General features: G+C 37.5%; 1 protein-coding gene across 2 annotated transcripts in view; it reads right to left on the bottom strand.

Moving 5' to 3' along the window:
• The window catches only part of HACD4 (3-hydroxyacyl-CoA dehydratase 4), a 48831-nt gene that overhangs the window by 17170 nt on the left and 8383 nt on the right, over window positions 1–23278 (bottom strand). For both annotated transcript variants that reach the window (XM_012450003.2, XM_012450002.2), the window contains exons 4-5: window positions 16456–16568; window positions 12159–12265 (exon numbers count right to left, since the gene is read on the bottom strand). In XM_012450003.2, coding sequence (XP_012305426.1) covers window positions 12159–12265; window positions 16456–16568 — 220 coding nt within the window. The remainder of the gene's footprint in view (window positions 1–12158; window positions 12266–16455; window positions 16569–23278) is intronic.

Genomic DNA, 23278 nt, shown 5'->3' with positions numbered 1-23278 from the left:
GGAAAAACAGCCAGCTAGCATCAAAATGACAGGATCAAATTCACACATAACAATATTAACCCTAAATGTAAATGGACTAAATGCCCCAATCAAAAGGCACAGATTGGCAAATTGGATAAAAAGTCAAAACCCATCAGTGTGCTGTATCCAGGAAACCCACCTCACAAGCAAGGATAAACAAAGGCTCAAAATAAAGGGATGGAGGAAGATTTACCAAGCAAATGGAGAACAAAAAAAACAGGAGTTGCAATTCTCATCTCTGATAAAATAGATTTTAAAGCAACAAAGATCAAAAGAGACAAAGAAGGACATTACATAATGGTAAAAGGATCAATGCAACAAGAAGAGCTAACGATCCTAAATATATATGCACCTAATACAGGAGCACCTAGATACATAAGGCAAGTTCTTAAAGACTTACAAAGAGACCTAGACTCCCACACAATAATAGTGGGAGACTTCAACAGACCATTGTCAATATTAGACAGATCAACGAGACAGAAAATTAACAAGGATATCCAGGACTTGAACTCAGACCTGGAACAAGCAAACCTAATAGACATTTGCAGAACTCTCTACCCCAAATCCACAGAATATACATTCTTCTCAGCACCACATCACACCTACTCTAAAATTGACCACATAATTGGAAGTAAATCACTCCTCAGCAAATGCAAAAGAACGGAAACCATAACAAACAGTCTCTCAGACCACAGTGCAATCAAGTTAGAACTCAGAATTCAGAAGCCAACCCAGAACCGCACAGCCTCATGGAAATTGAACAACTTTCTCCTGAATGTTGACTGGATAAACACTGAAATGAAGGCAGAAATAAAGATGTTCTTCGAAACCAACGAGAACGAAGACACCACATACCAGAATCTCTGGGACACATTTAAAGCAGTCTCTAGAGGAAAATATATAGCAATAGGTGCCCACATGAGAAGAAAGGAGAGATCTAAAATTGACACTCTATCGTCAAAATTGAAAGAGCTAGAGGAGCAAGATCAAAAAAACTCAAAACCTAACAGAAGACAAGAAATAACTAAGATCAAAGCAGAATTGAAGGAGATAGAGACACGAAAAACCCTTCAAAAAAATCAATAAATCCAGGAGCTGGTTTTTTGAAAAGATCAACAAAATAGACAGACCACTAGCCAGACTAATAAAAAAGAAAAGAGAGAATAACCAAATAGATGCAGTAAAAAATGATAAAGGGGATATCATCACAGATGCCAGAGAAATTCAAACCATCATCAGAGATTATTACAAACAACTCAATGCACATAAACTAGGAAACCTGGAAGAAATGGATAAATTCCTGGACAGTTGCCTCCTCCCAAGCCTAAACCAGGAAGAAGTCGAAACCCTGAATAGACCAATAACAAGGTCTGAAGCTGAGGCAGCAATTAAGAGCCTACCACCCAAAAAAAGCCCAGGTCCAGATGGGTTCACAGCAGAATTCTACCAGACATATAAAGAGGAACTGGTACCATTCCTACTGAAACTATTTCAAATAATCCAAAAAGAAGGAATCCTTCCCAAATCATTTTATGAGACCAACATCATCCTAATACCAAAACCCGGCAGAGACTCAACAAGAAAAGAAAATTACAGGCCAATATCCATGATGAACATAGATGCAAAAATCTTCAATAAAATACTGGCAAGCCGATTGCAACAGCACATCAAAAAGCTTATCCACCATGATCAAGTAGGATTCATCCCGGGGATGCAAGGCTGGTTCAATATACGCAAGTCTATAAATGTAATTCACCACATAAACAGAACCAAAGACAAAAACCACATGATTATCTCAATTGATGCAGAGAAGGCCTTCGACAAAATTCAACAGCCCTTTATGCTAAAAACTCTCAATAAACTAGGTATCGACGGAACGTACCTCAAAATAATAAAAACTATTTATGACAAACCAACAGCCAATATCATACTGAATGGGCAAAAACTGGAAGCATTCCCTTTGAAATCGGGCACTAGACAAGGATGCCCTCTCTCACCACTCCTGTTCAATATAGTACTGGAAGTTCTAGCCAGAGCAATCAGACAAGAAAAAGAAATAAAGGGTATTCAATTAGGAAAGGAGGAAGTCAAACTGTCTCTATTTGCAGACGACATGATTGTATATCTAGAAGGCCCTATCATCTCAGCCCAAAATCTCCTGAAACTGATAAGCAACTTCAGCAAAGTCTCAGGATACAAAATCAATGTGCAAAAATCACAAGCATTCCTATACACCAATAACAGACTTAAAGAGAGCCAAATCAAGAACAAACTGCCATTCACAATTGCTACAAAGAGAATAAAATACCTAGGAATACAACTAACAAGGAACGTAAAGGACCTCTTCAAGGAGAACTACAAACCACTGCTCAACGAAATAAGAGAGGACACAAACAGATGGAGAAACATTCCATGTTCATGGTTAGGAAGAATTAATATCGTGAAAATGGCCATACTGCCCAAAGTAATTTACAGATTCAATGCTATCCCCATCAAGCTACCAATGACCTTCTTCACAGAACTGGAAAAAACCACCTTAAACTTCATATGGAACCAAAAGAGAGCCCGCATAGCCAAGTCAATTCTAAGCAAAAAGAACAAAGCAGGAGGCATCACACTACCGGACTTCAAACTCTACTACAAGGCTACGGTAATCAAAACAGCATGGTACTGGTACCAAAACAGAGATATAGACCAATGGAACAGAACAGAGGCGTCGGAGGTGACACAACATATCTACAACCACCTGATCTTTGACAAACCTGATAAAAACAAGCAATGGGGAAAGGATTCCCTGTTCAATAAGTGGTGTTGGGAAAACTGGCTAACCATATGCAGAAAGCAGAAACTCGACCCCTTCCTGACACCTTACACTAAAATTGACTCCAGATGGATTAAAGACTTAAACATAAGGCCTAACACCATAAAAACACTAGAAGGAAACCTAGACAAAACCATTCAGGACATAGGCGTAGGCAAGGACTTTATGACCAAAACACCAAAAGCATTGGCAACAAAAGCCAAAATAGACAAATGGGACCTAATCAAACTCCACAGCTTCTGCACGGCAAAAGAAACAGTCAATAGAGTGAATCGGCAACCAACAGAATGGGAAAAAATTTTTGCAGCCTACCCATCTGACAAAGGACTGATATCCAGAATTTACAACGAGCTAAAACAGATTTACAAGAAAAAAACAAACAAGCCCATTCAAAAATGGGCGAAGGATATGAACAGATACTTTACAAAAGAAGACATACAAGAGGCCAACAAACATATGAAAAAATGCTCATCATCACTGGTCATTAGAGAAATGCAAATCAAAACTACATTGAGATACCATCTCACGCCAGTTAGAATGGCGATCATTAAAAAATCTGGAGAAAATAGATGCTGGAGAGGATGTGGAGAAATAGGAACACTTTTACACTGTTGGTGGGAGTGTAAATTAGTTCAACCACTGTGGAAAACAGTGTGGCGATTCCTCAAGGACCTAGAAATAGAAATTCCATTTGACCCAGCAATCCCATTACTGGGCATATATCCAAAGGATTATAAATCGTTCTACTATAAGGACACATGCACACGAATGTTCATTGCAGCACAGTTTACAATAGCAAAGACCTGGAACCAACCCAAATGCCCATCGATGATAGACTGGACAGGAAAAATGTGGCACATATACACCATGGAACATTATGCAGCCATTAAAAATGAGGAGTTCGCGTCCTTTGTAGGGACATGGATGAACCTGGAAACCATCATTCTCAGCAAACTGACACAAGAACACAAAACCAAACACCACATGTTCTCACTCATAGGAGGGTGTTGAACAAGGAGAACACATGGACACAGGGAGGGGAGCACTATATACGGGGGTCTGTTGCGGGGGATTGGGGGGGACAGCGGGGGGGGGAGTTGGGGAGGGATAGCATGGGGAGAAATGCCAGATATGGGTGAGGGGGAGGGAGGCAGCAAATCACACTGCCATGAATGCACCTATGCAACAACTTTGCATGTTTTTCACATGTACCCCAAAACCTAAAATGCAATAAAAAAAAAAAAAAAAAAGAATAAGGGTTGTATGGCAACCATATAAAAACATGGCTTTCCTAGAAAGGAAAAGGCTTAGAATTATGGAATAAGGAGGTGCGCCAAGATGGCCAAGAAGAGGCAACACCAGAATGCAGCTCCCAGCGAATGAGACACAGAGGGCTAGAGGACTTCACGATTCCAAGAAAGGGCCGGGTTTGTTTTGGTGGGACTGGTAGGACTCTGAAAATAGCCCAGGGTGAGAGCAGCCAGGGAGGGTGAACTGAGACAGGGCGAGGTATGTCCCCACCTGGAATGTGCAGCCAGCTTGGAGGGTTGGGGACTTCACCCCCTCAATGCTCCAATTAGGATCCTGTGCTTCCCTCATCCCTTCTGCAACCCACGGTCCACAAGAGCCCTGCCAGACTGAGGGGCACTGTGGGTTGTCAATGCAAATCTGAGCGATGGCACAGTTGTTGGCAGTTGTCAGCACGGACTGGGCAGAAGTTTGGATTAATGCCAGCAGGACGGAACTATTTGTCCCACAAAAGAGGCAGAGTTGAAAGCAAGGAAACAGGCCATAAGGCCTGGCAGGCCCCACCCCAACAAAACTCAAACTGAAGCCCACACACTAGAGAGCTTCACAATGAATACTCCAGTTTACCCTGACCAGGAAGATCGAGTTCAGAGGAGAGAGCCATTGGGAAGGCAGGGCTAATCTCACCAGCCTAAACAAACTCCAGGGGAAGACCACCCACTAGCACCTGACTCAATCTGAGGCAGCCCAGCAGCGCCTCTACAGGCCAAAAAACATATAGCTTCAACCTCAACAGAAAGGATGTCCACTCAGAGAGCCCTCCTGAAATCATCAACTTCAAAGATCAAAGGGAGATAAATTTATAAAGATGGGAAGAAACCAGCACAGAAAGGATGAAACTATCAAAGACCAGACTCTGCTCCTACCAGGGATCACAACTCCTCATCATCAAGAAAACAAAACAAGTCAGAGAATGAGTTTGAAAATTGACAGAAGCAGGCTTCAGAAGGTAGGTAGTAACAAACTTCTCTGAGTCAAAAGACCGTATTCTAACCCAATGCAAAGAAACTAAGAACCTTGCCAAAAGGTTAGACAAAACACTAACTAGAATAACCAGCTTAGAGAAGAACATAAATGACTTGATGGAGTTGAAAAACTCAGCATGAGAGCTTCACGAGGCATACACAAGTTTCAATGGCCAAATCGATCAAGCAGAAGAAAGGATATCAGAGATTGAAGATCAGATCAATGAAATAAAATGAGAAGGCAAGATTAGAGAAAAAAGAGTAAAAAGAAATGAACAAAGCCTCCAAAAACTATGGGATTATGTGAAAAGACCTAATCTACACTTGATCGGTGTACTTGAATGTGACGAGGAAAATGAATCCAAGCTGGAACACACTCTTCAGGGTATTATCCAGGAGAACTTTCCCAACCTAACAAGGCAGGCCAACATTCAAATACAAGAAATACAGAGACCACCACAAAGATACTCCTGAAGAAGAGTAACCCCAAGGCACATAATCATCAGATTCACCAGGGTTGAAATGAAGGAAAAAATCCTAAGGGCAGCCAGAGAGAAAGGTTGATTCACCCACAAAGGAAAGACCATCAGACTCAGAGCAGATCTCTCGGTGAAACCCTACAAGCTAGAAGGGAGTAGGGGCCAATATTCAACATCCTTAAAGAACTTTCAACCCAGAATTTCATATCCGGCCAAACTAAGCTTCTTAAGTGAAGGAGAAATAAAATCCTTTACGGACAAGCAGTTGCTCAGAGATTTTGTTGCTACAATACCTGCCTTACAAGAGCTCCTGAAGGAAGTACTAAACATGGAAAGGAACAACTAGTATCAGCCACTGCAAAAATGTACCAAATGGTAAAGAAAAACAAAGCAATGAAGAAACCACATCAACTAACGGGCAAAACAACCAACCAGTAACAAAATGGCAGGATCAGATTCAAACATAACAATATTAACATTGAATGTAAATGGCCTAAATGCACCAATCAAAAGACACAGACTGGCAAGCTAGATAAAAAGTCAAGACCCATCAGTGTGCTGTATCCAGGAAACCCATCTCATGTGCAAAGACACACATAGACTCAAAATAAAGGGATGGAGGAAGATTTACCAAGCAAATGGAGAGCAAAAAAAATCAGGGGTAGCAATCCTACTCTCTGATAAAATGGACTTTAAACCAACAAAGATCAAAAGAGACAAAGAAGGGCATTACATAATGGTAAAAGGATCAATGCAACAAGAAGAGCTAACTATCCTAAATATATATGCACCCAATGCAGGAGCACCCAGATACATAAAGCAAGTTCTTGATGACCTACAAAGAGACTTAGACTCCCACACAGTAATAGTGGGAGACTTTAACGTTCCACTGTCAATATTAGACAGATCAACAAGACAGAAAGGCAACAAGGATATCCAGGACTTGAACGCAGATCTGCACCCAGCAGACCTAATAGACATTTGCAGAACATTCCACCCCAAACCCACAGAATACACATTATTCTCAGCACCACATGGCACTTACTCTAAAACTGACCACATAATTGGAAGTAAATCACTCCTCAGCAAATGCAAAAGAGGGAAATCATAACAGTCTCTCAGATCACAGTGCAATCAAATTAGAACTCAGGATTAAGAAAAGCACTCAAACCACACAATCACATGAAATTGAACAACTTGCTCCTGAATGTTGAATGGATAAACAATGAAATGAAGGCATAAATAAAAATGTTCTTCAAAACCAATGAGAATGAAGACACAACGTACCAGAATCTATTGGAGACATTTAAAGCAGTGTCTAGAGGGAAATTTATAGCAATAAATGCCCACATGAGAAACGAGGAAAGATCTCAAATTGACACCCTATTGTCCAAATTGAAACAGCTAGAGGAGGAAGATCAAAAAAACTCAAAAGCAGGCAGAAGACAAGAAATAACTAAGATCAGAGCATAACTGAAGGAGATAGAGACACAAAAAAAAAACCTTCAAAAAAATCAATAAATCCAGGAGCTGGTTTTTTGAAAAGATCAACAAAATAGACCATTAGCCATACTAATAAAAATGAAAAGAGAGAAGAATCAAACAGATGCAATAAAAAATGATAAAGCAGTTATCACCACCGATTCTACAGAAATACAAACTACCATCAGAGATTACTACAAATACCTCTATGCGAATAAACCAGTAAATCTAGAAGAAATGGATAAATTCCTGGACACTTGCGCCCTCCCAAGACTAAATTAGGAAGAAGTTGAATCCCTGAATAGACCAATAACAAGGGGTGAAGTTGAGGCAGCAATTAATAGCCTACCAACCAAGAAAAGTCCAGGTCACAGCTGAATTCTACCAGATGTACAAAGAGGAGCTGGTACCATTCCTGTTGAAACTATTCCACACAATACAAAAAGAGGGAATCCTCCCTAACTCTATGAGACCAACATCATCCTGATACCAAAACCTGGCAAAGACACAACTAAAAAAACTACAGGCCAATATCCACGATGAACATTGATGCAAAAATCTTCAATAAAATACTGGCAAAACAAATCCAACAGCACATCAGAAAGCTTATCCAGGACCATCAAGTCGGCTTCATCCCAGGGATGCAAGTCTGGTTAAACACACTCAACTCTATAAACTAAATCCACCACATAAACAGAACCAAAGACAAAAACCACATGATTATCTCAATAGATGCAGAGAAGGCCTTCAACAAAGTTCAACAGCCCTTTATGCTAAAAATTCTCAATAAACTAGGTATTGATGGAATGTATCTCAAAATAATAAAAGCTATTTATGACAAACCCACAGCCAATATTATACTGAATGGGCAAAAAGTAGAAGCATTCCCTTTAAAAATTGGCACTAGACAAGGATGCCCTCTCTTACCACTCCTATTCAATACCGTATTGTAAGTTCTAGCCAGAGCAATCAGGCAAGAAAAAGAAATAAAGGGCATTCAGTTAGGAAAAGAACAAGTCAAATTGTCCCTATTTGCAGACAACATGATTGTATATTTAGAAGATCCCATTGTCTCAGCCCAAAACCTCCTTAAGCTGATAAGCAACTTCCACAAAGTCTCACAATACAAAATCAATGTGCAGAAATCACAAGCATTCCTATACACCAACAACAGAGAGCAAAATCATGAGTGAACTCCCATTTACAACTGCTACAAAGAGAATAAAATACCTAGGAATACAACTAACAAAGGATGTAAAAAATCTTTTCAAGGAGAACTACAAACCACTGATCAAGGAAATAAGAGAGGACAGAAAAAGATGGAAAAACATTCCATGCTCATGGTTAGGAAGAATCAATATTGTGAAAATGGCCATACTTCCCAAAGTAATTTACAGATTCAATGCAATCCCCATTGACCCTCTTCACAGAACTGGAATAAACCAACTTAAACTTCATATGGAACCAAAAGAGAGCCCACATAGCCAAGACAATCCTAAGCAAAAAGAACAAAGCTGGAGGCATCATGCTACCTGACTTCAAACTATACTACAAGGCTACAGTAATCAAAACAGCATGGTCCTGGTACCAAAACAGAGATATAGACCAATGGAACAGAACAGAGGCCTCAAAAGCAACGCCACACATCTACAACCGTCTGATCTTTGACAAGCCTGACAAAAACAATCAATGGGGAAAGGATTCCCTGTTTAATAACTGGTGTTGGGAAAACTAGCTAGCCATATGCAGGAAGCTGAAACTGGACTCCTTTCTTATACCTTATACAAAAATTAACTCCAGATGGATTAAAGATTTAATCATAGTAACACCATAAAAACCCTGGAAGAAAACCTAGGCAACACCATTCAGGACACAGGCACAAAGACTAAATGACTAAAACACCAAAAACAATGGCAACAAAAGCCAAAATAGACAAATGGCACCTAAACTTAAGAGCTTCTGCATAGCAAAACAATCATTAGCATGAACTGGCAACCAACAGAATGGGAACAAATTTTTGCAATTTACCCATCTGACAAAGGGCTAATATCCAGAATCTATAAAGAACTAAAACAGATTTACAAGAGAAAAACAAACCCATTCCAAAGAGGTCAAAGTTTACGAGCAGACGCTTTCAAAAGAAGACATTTATGTGGCCAACAAACATATGAAAAAATGCTAATCATCATTCATCATTAGAGAAATGCAAATCAAAACCACACTGAGATACCATCTCATGCCAGTTAGATGGCGATTGTTAAAAAATCTGGAGACAATAGATACTGGATAGGATGTGGAGAAAAAGGAACACTTTTACACTGTTCGTGGGAGTGTAAATTAGTTCAGCCATTATGGAAGACAATGTGGCAATTCCTCAATGATCTAGAAACAGAAATTCCATTTGACCCAGCAATCCCATTACTGGGTATATACCCAAAGAATTATAAATTGTTCTATTATAAAGACCCATGCACATGTATGTTTGTTGCAGCACTGTTGATGATAGCAAAGACCTGGAACCAACCCAAATGCCCATCAATGACAGACTGGACAAATAAACTGTGGCACATATACACCATGGAATACTATGCAGCCATCAAAAACGATGAGTTCCTGTCCTTTGTAGAGACATGGATGAATCTAGAAACCATCATTCTCATCAAACTGACACAAGAACAGAAAACCAAACACTGCATTTTTCACTCATAGGCAGGTGATAAACAATGAGAACACTTGGGCACAGGGAAGGGAACAACACTCACTGGGCTATGTGGGGGGGGTATAGGGGAGGGGAGAGGGACAACAGTGGGGGCAGGGAGGTTGGGGAGGGATAACACTGGGAGAAATGCCTGATGTAGGCGACGGATGGCGGGGAGGGATGGAGACAACAAATCACCATGTCATGTATGTAACTATGCAACAATCCTGCAGGATGTGCACATGTACCCCAGAGCCCAAATACAATTAAAAAAAAAAAAGAACTATGGAATAACAAGAATGCAAAAGTTTCCTCTACATTTAACCACCCCTTATTCTTAGGAAGGGACTAATCTTATTTCTACCTTATTCCCTTATATATTCTTTTAAATTTTATCAATTAGCAAATCATAATTGTATACATATATAAAACATAATGTGATGTTTTGATATATGTGTACAATGCGGAATGATTAAATCAAGCTAATTAACATATCCATCACCTCACTTATTTTTTTAGGGGGTGAGACATTTGAAAGTTACTCTCAGCTATTTTGAAATATACATTATTAAGTACAGTGACCCTGCTGGGCAGATCTCAAAAATGTATTCCTCCTAACAAACTTTGTACTCTTTGACCAATATCTCCCCGTTTCCTTTATATACTCTCTACAGTGCTATGATATAACAAAGATATGTACTTGATATTACAATGAGAGGTGATTTCATTCTTAAAGAATGGACAATCAGATTCTTTTTTATGGTTTTCAAGACAATTATTCTCTAGATCCACTTGGCGTAGTCTATTCCAAAATTAGTAATTCTTCCTTTTGAAACAAAAGTCTAAAATTCTATCTAACATGATTTATAGTAACTTAAGCTCTTTTTCTCTGCTCATCAGTAGATAGAAAATATGTGTTTTTTAAACTGGCTTTTATATACTTTATGATTATTGTGAATGTCATCATCATTTTATCTTAAATCTACATCCTTATGTTTTTCCTTAGTTAGCTTAACATGCTTATTTTATGCCTTCAATTTTCAAAACTTTAATCATGTCTTACAGAATGCTCCTTACCAGTCTACCAAATCCACTGCAGAACAAATCATCTATTCTACAAATATCCTCAAACTCTGCAAACTGATTATCTGAATGATTTGATCTTCAGTTTTAGGCTATATAATTAGCCTACTTCATATTGTATTCAACAATTCATTCTGTGTTGAGCATGTATACTGATGTGTAAGAGAAAGGAAGGAAGCAAAGAAACAAAGACATCCTCATACCCCCTCAGAGCTTACAGTCTAGTTAAGGAAATGGACATTAATCAAATAATCATACAAATGTGTAATTATGCTGAGATAAGCCCCATAAGACAGCAGTCCCCAACCTTTAGACACCAGGTTCTGGTTTTGTGGAAGACAATTTTTCCACAGACCAGGGGAAGAAGAATGGTTTCGGGATGGTTCAAGTACATGATGTTTATTGTGTACTTTATTTGCATTATTATTATGTTGTAATATATAATGAAATAATCATACAACTCACCATAATGTAGAATCAATGGGAGCCCTGAGCTTATTTTCCTGCAACTATATGTTCTCATCTGGGGGTGATGGGAGACAATGACAGATCATCAGGCATTAGATTCTCATAAGGAGCATGCAACCTAGATCCCTCACATGTGCAGTTCACCACAGGGTTCGTGCTCCTATGAGAATCTGATGCCTCCACTGATCTGACAGGAGGCAGAGCTAAGGTGATAATGTGAGCAATGGTGAGTGGCCATAAACACAGATGATTCTTCACCCACTAGCACACCACTCACCTCCTGCTATGCAGCCTGGCTCTTAACGGGCTGCAGACCAGGGTCATAGCTCGGGTTGGGGGCCCCTGCTATAAAAGATTCATGATGCTGTAGGTGGGGGAACTCAGTTGAGGAAGTCAGGGAATGCCTCCCTCAGAAAATGATGATTAATCTCAAGGTAGAGTTAAATAGTTGCTGAGAGAGGGCAGGATACATGGTAAATGGTAAGTGGGAACTCAATTTCTGTGCATTACAAGTTAGAAATCACAGACTCTCTAAATATTAACTTTTTTTTGGTGAGCAAGCAGACTCAGAGGTTAAATGAGTTACTCAAAACTCATACAGTGAATTAATGAAGGACTCAGATGCCATTGCTTTTTGTCCAATATTTTGTCTACTGTGCAGAGCTGCTTCTCTGTTCAACTTTGTCTCTTTGCATCAAGGGAAATGTACCAGGAAAGATACACCAAGTGAGCTAAGCATTTGCAAAAATAGTAATTTAATCATCAAAAAATTTAGTAAACCATTATAACTAGATGGCTTTTGTCAGTAATATAGCAAGTCATTCTTTTCTTACCTTCAGCGAGAACAGATAAAGGATAAATTGGCATCCATAGTGTTTGACTCAGCCATGTCAAGACAGCATAGGATATTCCTATGACTGATAACATGCTGTAAGTATACCTGAAAGGAGATGAGAAGCTCATAAACATAATTTTCTGCTAATATCTGACAAATAGGAGAAACTACTTTACTATGTAATTAAAAACAGAGATATAACTGAAAAGTGTGCAAATTATATATTTCATTTCCTATAATTTAAGCAAGAGAAAAGTTTTTTTTTTTAATGGGGGGAAAGGGACCATGTCAATCTGGCTTGTCTCATGGGGTAGATCATGAACAATTATAAAGCTAAACAGAGCAAATAACTCTTATTTCCTCCTTAGAAAAATACAAATTTCCTTAAAAAGCCAAGCCCATTTTATGCAGCAAGCAGCTAGGTTTTTTAAAGACAGACATACTTGTAAATATCTCAGAATTAAAAAATAAAATGTGACTTCCAAATCTTTACGTGGCACCCTTCTGCTTCTGCAGTTGTACTATCTATGTGATTAAACAACTGGCCTTGGGAGCTAATTTGGGTATAGTAGGGACCTTTAAGCCCACCATTGTGATGTAATTGATTAAATAGTCTACATGGTGTTTTATTTCTTTGCATAGGACACTGGTTTTTAGGCTTGAGCATACATCAGAATCACCTAGATGGCATGTTAAAATATTAAAACACAAATTACTGGGCCCTACTCCCAAGGTTTCTGAACCAATGGATCTGTGGTACAGCCGACTTTGTATTAACAAGTTCCAGGTGATACTGATGCCACTGGTCCAGGGACCACACTTTGAGAACTACTGATATAGACAGACAATAAATACATATGGCAAAACCACCCAGAACACCTTGAAAACATGAATGGGAAAGAGTAAATTTCTCTTGATCCAGGACCTGAATTCCACCCCTCAGAGACAATGGTCAATGTCAGTTTCTTAGGTATTCTTTCAGAAACGTTTTTGCATATGCATATCTATATGCATATTTACTACAAAGAATACCTACCAGCAGTGCAGGACCTCATTAAACACAGCATATTATCAAGTTTTCTGATCTTTACCAATCAAAGTGAAAATGGTATCTCATCTTTTTCCCCTCATATTAGAAGAGCAGGTAAGCACCTTTTCATGTTTAAAAGCCACTTCTGGTTGAGTGCGGTGGCTGAGGCATGTAATCCCAACACTTTGGGAGGCCGAGGTGGGCAGATCACCCAAGGTCAGGGGTTCCAAACCAGCCTGGGAAACATGGTGAAACCCTGTCTCTACTAAAAATACAAAAATTAACCGAGCATGGTGGCAGCTGCCTGTAATCCCAGCTACTCAGGAGGCTGAGGCAAGAGAATCATTTGAACCCAAGAGGCAGAGGTTGCTGTGAGCCAAGATCACACCACTCTACTCTAGACTGAGAGCATGAGACTCCATCTCAAAAAAAAAAAAAAAAAAAGCCACTTTGAGGAAGTCCAATTTATCTTTTTTTTCTTTTGTTGTTTCTGGTGTCATATCTTGTAATCCACTGCCAAATTCAGTCAAGATTTACTCCTTTATTTTTTTCAAAGTTTCATAATTTTACCACTTACATGTGAGTGTTAACTTCATTCTTTTGCATGTAAATACCCAGTTGTCCCACCACTATTTGTCAAAACTATTCTTTCCCCATTGAAAGGTCCTGGCAGTCTTGTCAAAAGTTAATTTTCAAAAATGTGAGAGTTTCTATTTAGACTATCAATTTTATTCCATGATTCACCATTATGCCAGTACCACACTTAATCATTGCTTTGTAGTAAGTTTTGAAATGGGGAGGAATGAGTCATTCAACTATATTCTTCTAAGATTGTTTTGGTTATTCTGAGTTTGAATACGAGTTTTAGAATCAGCTTTTCATTTTCTGCAGTTACTCGTCTGGGTTCTAATAGGGATTGCACTGAATCTACAGATCAATTTAGAGAATATTGCCATCTGAACAATATTAAGTCTTCAAGCCATGTGGGATGTCCTTTCATTTATTTAGATCTTTAATTTTTTTCAACAATGCTTTATAATTTTCAGTGTATAAATTCTGTGCATCTTTTGTTAAATTTATTCCTCAGTACTTTATTCTTTTTGATGCTACTATAAACAGAATTGTGTTCTTGAGTTCATTTGATGGTAATTACAAATGTATGAAAATATAATTCATTTTTATATATTGATCTTATAATTTTTTATATCACCTGCCAATAGAGATAGTTTTACTTGTTGCTTTCCAGCCTAGATGCCTTTTATACCATTTTGTTTGTTTTCTATTCAGCCTTATTGCCATGGATAAAACTTCCAGTACAATGTTGAATGTAAGTGGCAAGAGTGGATGCCCTTGTCTTGTTCCTGGATATTAGGAGGAAGGCATTAGTCTTTCACCATTAACTATTATGTTAGTATGGATGTTTCATAGATGCTTTTATCAGGCTGAGGAATTTTCTTACTCATTACTTTAGGAAAAATAATTCTAGTGTAGGGTGGGAAAATAAGTCAACCCCTATTTTACAGAGAAAAAAAAAGTTTCTAAAAGTTAGATGCCTTGGAATTTCACTGCTAGGTATAAGGGAAATGAAAACATGTGCACACAGAAGCTTGTATATGGATGTTCATGGCAGTATTCCTCATGGCCAAACAGTAGAAACCACCCAAATATCCATCAACTGATATGTGGATACACAGACAGTGGTAAATCAATACAAGCGAATTTTACTCAGCCCAAAAAGCAATGAAGTACTAACACATGCCACAACACAGAGGAACCTTGAAAACATTATGCTAAGTAAAAGAAGCCTGTCGCAGAAGGCCACATAGTGGATGATTCCATTTAGATGAAATTTCCAGAATAGGCAATCCATAGAGACAGCATGTTGTAAGTGGTTTCCAAGGGCTGGGGGGAGGGGAGATTGGGGAGTGACTGCTACTGGGGATGAGGTTTCTTTTAGGGGTGATCAAAATGTTCTTAGAGAGTAGTGATGACCGCACATCTTTTTGGATCTCTAAAACCCACAAATTTTGTATTTTAAAAGGGTGAATTTCACAGTATATAAATTGTATCTCAATAAAGCTGTTATTAAAATACGAAAGGTTAAGTGATTTGCATAACATCACTTAGCAAGTAAGTAGTGGAGGTGGGTTCACCCAGGGACATCTACCTTTCCATCCAAAGTCTTCTGACAGCATGCTACTTCTTTCAGTGCAAACATTGTTTTGTTCTTCAATGTTTTTACTGAGCTTCTCTGAGACTGAAAGAGTCAGCATACCCAAGAGCAACACACTAGAAAGCTTCAATCCCAAATGATGTTCCATTGTCTCATGAATAGAAGGGCTATGAAAGTCCATGAAGTTTGCCCCAAGTCCACTAAACTATCAATTCAAAAATGAGAAGTTACTAATTTACATACATAATTAAATTCATTTTACTTCTACAAAATATTTTATTCTAATTCACTCTAGGACTTAATTTATTATTTAGACATATTTTAATCCAGTTATTGACAATATAAAAAATTTACATAACTTTGGCTAAAAAACAAACTAAGGCTCTTTTGTTACCTATTCAAATCCAAATCTCTCAAGTGGAAGGGACAGTTCTCATTTGTGAAAGCTGACCTAGCAGTTAGGATACCTCCCCAGAGTTAGGTATAAGGACTCAGCGAGCAAAGGGGACTGTTTTACACCATCACTTGTAGAGATAAGACTAGGTACATCTCACTGCAAAGTTTTAGAATGAGCAGGACACTGAAGACTAGAGCAAGGCTTCTCAGCGCTTCCATAAAAGAACTTAAGTCAGTCATTTGAACCCACTGGAATTGTAAATGGATGTGGGAGTGCATTTTCTTCCAGAGAGGCCCCATTATTTAAAAGTTTCTTGAATGCACAGGAACTAACCCTAAATTCTGACGATATAAGACCTGCTTTGCTTATTAAAGCAACTGTACTCAAGTAATTGTGAGGAAGGCCTCCCATTAGGAAACAGCTGAGGGTTATTCCAATTTGGTTTTATGCCAAGCCTTCTGCAGAAACCTGAATGTGCTGCTTTACTCTTGTAATACCATGGTAGGTTTTCATTATCTTTGATATGCCTATTGTGGAGAGCACTAAAAATACATTTCCGTATCAACATAAAATAATTTGAAAAGGGGAATATGTTTTCCTCTCTTGTACAGAGTAACCAAATGTAAGCGGCTAGTACCGATTTCACTGTAGAAAGTAATTTGGACTTTTTTTAAGAGATTATTTTGCCTTCTTACCTAACCATATCCAATAGATTCCAAAAGATGAATAAAACACACACCACATATTTCCCTTGGACTTCCTCTTGACTGGTGATCACCACAAAAAGGATGATTATTCTCTCTGTGAGCTAACAAAGAAACAGCAAAGTCAAAAATTAGGATCAACTGTTAGGCTACGTAGGTAATTTTATTTACTTAAGTTCTGGGGTCATGTGCAGATCATGCAGGTTTGGTACATAGGTATACACGTGCCATGGTAATTTACTGCACCCATGGCCGGTCATCTACATTAGGTATTTCTCCTAATGCTATCCCTCCCCAATTCCCCCACCCCCTGCTATTCCTCCCCTAATATTAAAAACCAGATCTCCGTTCAAAAGTAGACTTTAGCTGGAAATATGTATACTAAACTGTTAACAATGCCTCCCTCTGAGAGAGTAGGGTTATGGCTGAATTTCAATTCTTCATTCATTTGCCTGTATTTATAATGAATGAAAAAATGACATATATTTGATGTGAATCAGGGTTTTTCCTTCCTTCTTGTTACATGCATGTGTTTCCATTCACTTTGACAAGGCTTTATTGAGCATCTACTGTGTGTCAGATGCCAAAATGAAAACAGTCTTTGCTCCAGAGAAGGTAGCAATAGTGGGAGAATTGAACAATAGCCAGCACAGTGTGCGTTAGGTATGGGGGTGCAGGTGAGGGAGATACTTTCTGCCTGGAGAAACAATGCAAAGGGATTTATGAAGACAGGTAACAATTTGTTTCATCTAGGTTGGATCTTGAAAAATGGATAGGAGTTTGTCAGGTAGACTGGATACAAGAAGAGAGGGCATCCCAGGCAAAAGGAGCAGCCTGAACAAAGAGGCAGACGTGTAGAAATTCAGGGTGCCCCGGGGAGTAATGTGAACTACTGGGGGGCTGGAGGGGAGCGTGCATAGTAGGGAAGAAGAAGAAATTGAAAAGCATTTGGAGCTGGGTTGTGAAAGGTTTTCAATGACAGGCTGAGAAATTTCAATTCCATCCAACAGAAAAGCTATCGTAGTGTCTTTTTTGTCATTTTCTTTTTTTTTGGTAGAGGAGCAATATAATCCTAATCCTTATAAACTAGTGGAAAATGAAAAGAATTCAATATATTCCTGGAATATATATTCCAAGTCAGTAAGCATTTACAAGTCATTGAGACTTCACACATTTTTGGCTTAGCTCCAATTACTAGCCTCAAAAAATAAAAAAAAATACACTCCTTTTTCCCAACCTAAAGTGTCTTCTTATGTTATATTAATATATCCTATACATTCTGTATTTTGTGTGTTTTTTAATACAAAGTTTTACTTGCTCCTAATGGTCAAAGGGAAATACACTTAAGATCGAAGGGTCATGTTAGCAGTAAAAAGAAAGGGGGAAGGATTTATATTTTTCTTTGTTTTTAAAATGGATCAAGGAGAAAAGACTGGGATAACCTGTGACTGAGCATTCACAGGCTGCTAGTCCTGGAAAATCACCTAGTGCACAGAAATCCAAGATTTGCCAACAGTGGGTCACATGATCAGAAATCCACGTGTATAAGCTTTATCAGCATGTTTATGACATGACTACAGTGGTGAGTCAAGAGGGTCTATGCTTGGCTAAGGGGAATTAGATATGATTCAAACCTTAGTCAATCTATGGAAGCTATCTACATAGCTGTTTTTCTTTTTTCCTTTTTTACAATATAGCTCTATTGATTTAATTTCTATAATAAATTCTACTGAACTGGAATTATAATTACTGAATGATCCAGTCTTGATGTCATGACACCTCTCAGCCTTCAGATACAAGACCTTTGCAGCAAACAAGTTCTTAGGCTCCACCTAATCTTACATTTGATCAGTGCTTGGTAATTAGTAAAACTTTCTAGTTTTGCTAGAAATCTCAGGAGATACACATACATTAATGGATGCATGAATAAAATACAGATTTCTAATTACATGGCTGACTACTGAAAAAACTTAGACACCTGTCAATAAGATGATCTGTAGGGTCCCCTCTAGATAAAACATTCTGATACTAGCCCAGCCCCACATTTTTACAAATAAGGAATTTGGGAACAGAACTGGAAACATACATATATTCAAAGTCTCCTGGTTTCCAGAGTTGTAAGCTATCCATGATGTCAGGCTACCCCTTAATTGAAGAGGACAGAGGGGAAAATCTCCTCAAAGGGAGAGACCAGAGCAGCATGATGAAACTCACCCTGTTGGAAATCATCACTTCACTGTCTGTGCCAGGGTAGCGACGGAATCCCAGCTGCACAGAAAGCAGCAACAGCATGGTCCCCAAAACCAAACCACAACACACAGACACACACGTGAAGACTCCCTCCATATTCAGTGTCAATCTAACTACGTAACAAATCATCTGCTGGTCATTCAACTCTAATTTGACCATTCGGTGGCAATACAATGGGGTAATTTAGGCAGAGATGTTCTTCAATTGATAAAAGCTAGTATTTATTGTTTACTTTGTGCCAGGTTCCAAATATACACCATCTCATTTTATCTGCATAATGACCCTAAGTAGTAGGTGTTATTATTACTATATGTGTTTTACAAAAGACATGCATTTTACCAAATGAAAGTGACTTACCTACAAATCTGGAATCAACACCTAGACAATAAGACTTCCAATTCCTGAAATATTCAGACTCTTTCACCATTGTTACTTGGTATGAATTACTCCATTGCCTAGTATCCAGGTTATAGCCTATTCTTTAAAAAAGCTTCTCCTTAAAAATCAAGACTTAAAACAAGAGCCCCCTTGAATTTCCTAACAGCAAAATAATTTTGAAGGAAAGGCTTTTAAAATGTATTAGTTTTAACATGACCATTTGACCAGTTATTTAGAGCTTGACACTTGGAAGAACTTAGCCCTTTGTCATTTTTAACAAATCCTATGAAAATATGACCAATTACTAATGAATGGTCTTGTAATGTTTAGTACAGCTGAAGCAGGTAGAATAAAAGGTACAGTAAATATCCTATAACTTGGGTTAAAGATGGTGATAATGTGGTCTACTCAAAAGGGTAATAACTATTATGATAAAAATAGTTGGCATTTTTATGTTCTATTTGGGAATCCTAAACTGCAGGTTAAGCAATAATTGAAACTAAGTTGTTACTTTACAAATGGCAGGTAGCACTTGATTTATAAGCTATGAGAGGGTAAAATGATACTTCAGCTACAAGGAAAATTTCTAGAATCTTAAAATTAGTTTTAGAGTCAAATACTACTATTTTACTAAAATGAAAATCTAAATTCTCAATCCTCTGAACTTTTCTGAGAACTTCAGACATTTATCTTTATGTATTCAAAAACTATCACTTACATTCTTCTGTAAGACAAAAGCATTTAAATAATTGTATTTGTTTATTTATTCATCATTCAATAGATAATTGAGTGCACTGTTCTGGGTCCCAGGGGATACAGCTTTGAACAAGACCAAGCCCCTGCTTTCATGATATTTAAATTATACTTGGTGAAACAGTAAACGAATGTAGCATAATAGTTGAGAGCTCAGGAGCCAAATAGCTTAAATTTCTGCTGTAATATTCAAAACCTATGTGGCCTTGCATAATTTACTTCTGGGTTAAGTAATCATACTACAGATAATAATTAGCATCTATTGTTACATAGTCATTATCATATACAGGATAAGGTTGTTGTAAAGATTAAATAATACATGTAAAGAACTTAGAAAAGTGTTTGACACACATAAAAGCCTAATGTAAGCTATGATTAGGAAAATAAATACTGAAATATGCTTTAATGTAGTGATTTACAATGTATTTACAGGAAAACCTTTTTCTATATAGATAATGACTTTCAGTGAATTAAAAAAATTCAATCTCAGCATCTGTAAAATTACACTAAGAATATAGCTTTATACTTATCACACTGAAGAACTGTATGGATCAAATGTTAAGAACAGAAGAAAAATCTAAAATCTTACCTACAGAGTGAATTGGGCACAGCCCCTCAGGAGGCTTCAAAATTTGGAGAATGTTACAGATCAACACTGTCTTTGGTAGTTTCTTCTCTAACAATATAAGCCTATTCCCAGCTCAAAACTGGTGAGAAAAATCTATGTGATTTTATGGAAAGTCAGAAGATCATTTGGTCTAGCAATGCCAATAAGCACCTGCTTCGTAGCTAAAAAGACATTAGGGTAAAATCTGGCTTTTTTTCCTACAAGATAAGATACTTTCCTTTGGGAATTCCTTCATATTTGTTCTCATAAGAGTATGGGACTGTGAAATCTCTAGAGGGATTTTTGACAAAGAGATACCTGCTTGCCCTGATCAGGAGTAGAAGTGTTACTGGTAAATACAGAAATGGTTTATGTGATTTGGGCTCATAAATGGAATCCTTGTAAGCACAATAATTTGGGAGTAATCGTTTTTAGTGTTTTGATTGAGAAACTTAAAAAATTAAGTAAAAATGTGTAAAATTAATATGTGCAGAAGTGTTTATTATGATGCAGAGGGAAGGATGTGTAATTGAATAATTTAAATTCAGTTATAAATGAAGTATTTGCATTGAAAGCATTTCTCAAAAGGTGATGGAGCAGACTATTAAGGGTTTCCTATAGGGGGTATCAGTTTCATGTTATGATTCAATGGGTAGTGTTGGCTATTTTCCCCTCTTCTTGAGTTGAAACATCCTAAAGGTGTATCAGTAAAATCTCCTTCTCAGGCTTCTGTAAAAGCAAACTGAACAAAGGCTCTCAAAATCAACATTTCATGGTAGATAGTATTTCTGTACTATAAAAGTCAAGTTGTTTTGATTAAATTTACTGAAATCAACTAGTTTTCCAATTCAACATTTTTTCTAAGCTAAAAAAAATTATGTAAGCTCATTTGGGAGGACGGGTTGGAGAAGACAGATGCCTAGTTTTCATTTACATAATTTTTCCTTTTATGCTTCTTTTGGACCATTTTTACTTTTCCATTTTAAAAAGTAAAAGTATCAAAGTTTACTACATTTTCTTACGTGATTTTTACTGACGTGCAATTATTTCAAAAATTGGAAGTCTATAAATACCTATGTTACAGTTTTGCCCTTTTCCCCAAGTATACACAAAGTAAAATATCGGTCAGTTAAACGATTATTGTCTTCTAGTCAATGGGTTTTTCTCCTTTCCTTTCGTGTGCAATTTTAGAAATTCATTAGCGTTTTTCCCTAGGTGTCAAAATAAAGATGTGCGTGTAAAACATTTAAAAATGCACAGGAAACAGAAGCACAAGAAACACAAACACAGCACAAAAAAAACAACTTATCCCCTGTGGACACACCACCACTACTTGATATGTGTAACACTAATTGCTCAACTAGCTAATGAGTTCCTACTGTTGGTTGGAATTATTTCTCTAGATATTTTGGAGGACTAGCTCCCCACAAAAATAATTCAGTTGTCACTTAACAATCTCTTGAAGGTAATATCAAAGTCATATCACAACTGTATGGGCATAGTTTTTCAGCTTTCTTAAAAGCAGCCACTCTTAACTACAGTTTCTTCATTTAAAAATGGGGAAACAGGAAAACCAACAATGATTACACAACCTCAGAGTTTTGTTTCTTTATTTTAAAGCAGGGGCCTCAGTGCCATCCCATAATGAGGGAATTCTAATTGTCTGCATGACTCTAATAAAGGAAGGAGGGAGAAAATGAAACTTTGGGCACAATGGCATGTTTCTGAACCATTCTCAAACACCATTTCCATTGAGGGAAACACGAAAAGGATGACAGATGAATTAAAGAAATAGAGGCCAAATAAAATCTCAAAGGAGATAAAAAGAGGAAGCCAAACAACCACCACAAAAATGGGTAATAATCAGCTCAGGACGAGAATAATTTTTCTCCCTAACATAGTGATCCCTGACTCACGTCTCCCAATGACTGAAGACTTCAAAATCACCTGCACTCTGCTAACATTAGACTTTGCAAACTCATCTTTGAATAAAAGGTGTCAATATATATTTGCCACTGTTTTTAAATTGCCAAACCAAGATTTGGTTCTTTGATTACTGCTGTATGTTTCTATAAGCCATTAGAGTTTTAATTAGCAGTGATTAAAATCAGGTGTATATTCTGGAATTCCTGGAACTCCAAGAAACAAGATTTCTAAGTTATATAATCATTTCCGTTATTAAACAAGTCTAATTTTGTAAAGCACATATGTGGACATTTTCTAGGCACATTCAAGGTGCTCAGTGAGTTTTCTTCCTTACGAAATTCTCTATTCTCACTAGGTGCATTCTCTACACTGGTAATACCTAAAATAACACTACTCTTAATTTTGAAAATGTTTTACCATGAAACCGGTAGTAGCCACTTAGCCTAAAAAAGTAAAAAGTCCTTTTAAAAAAATACCAAAAGAAAACATAACTTCGATTTTAGATGAATTTAATCATATGCCAGGCAGTGTCATTCCAGATGACAGAATACAACTTTTACTTTACCTTAGCTGTTAATTTTATTTTTCCAAGATTAGCATTCTGGGATGCTGGTACTATATGTATTTTGGTTGTATCAAAGCACAACACATTGTAAATAAGTAATAAACACCACTAAATCTTGCTCCTAGATAATATGTTGCTGTTGGGACAGATCGGTATCCCTTTTTATTTTGTAAGGAACTATGTTAAAGGGAATTCCATCTAGGTCTTAGCTAGTTAACTGACTACTACGTTATTAGTTTGTACACCATTAACCTAATTTTTATTTTACATCTGGTATTTCAACGCTTTAAATGTCTTCATCCTAATGGATACTATTTCCCTACTCTTATTTAGTA

Source organism: Aotus nancymaae, unplaced genomic scaffold (genome assembly GCF_030222135.1).
Source record: "Aotus nancymaae isolate 86718 unplaced genomic scaffold, 86718_ANA_hifiasm-v0.15.2.pri h1tg000003l, whole genome shotgun sequence".
In the NCBI taxonomy this organism is placed as follows: Eukaryota; Metazoa; Chordata; class Mammalia; order Primates; family Aotidae; genus Aotus; species Aotus nancymaae.
This window is presented reverse-complemented; position numbering and strand designations above follow the sequence as displayed.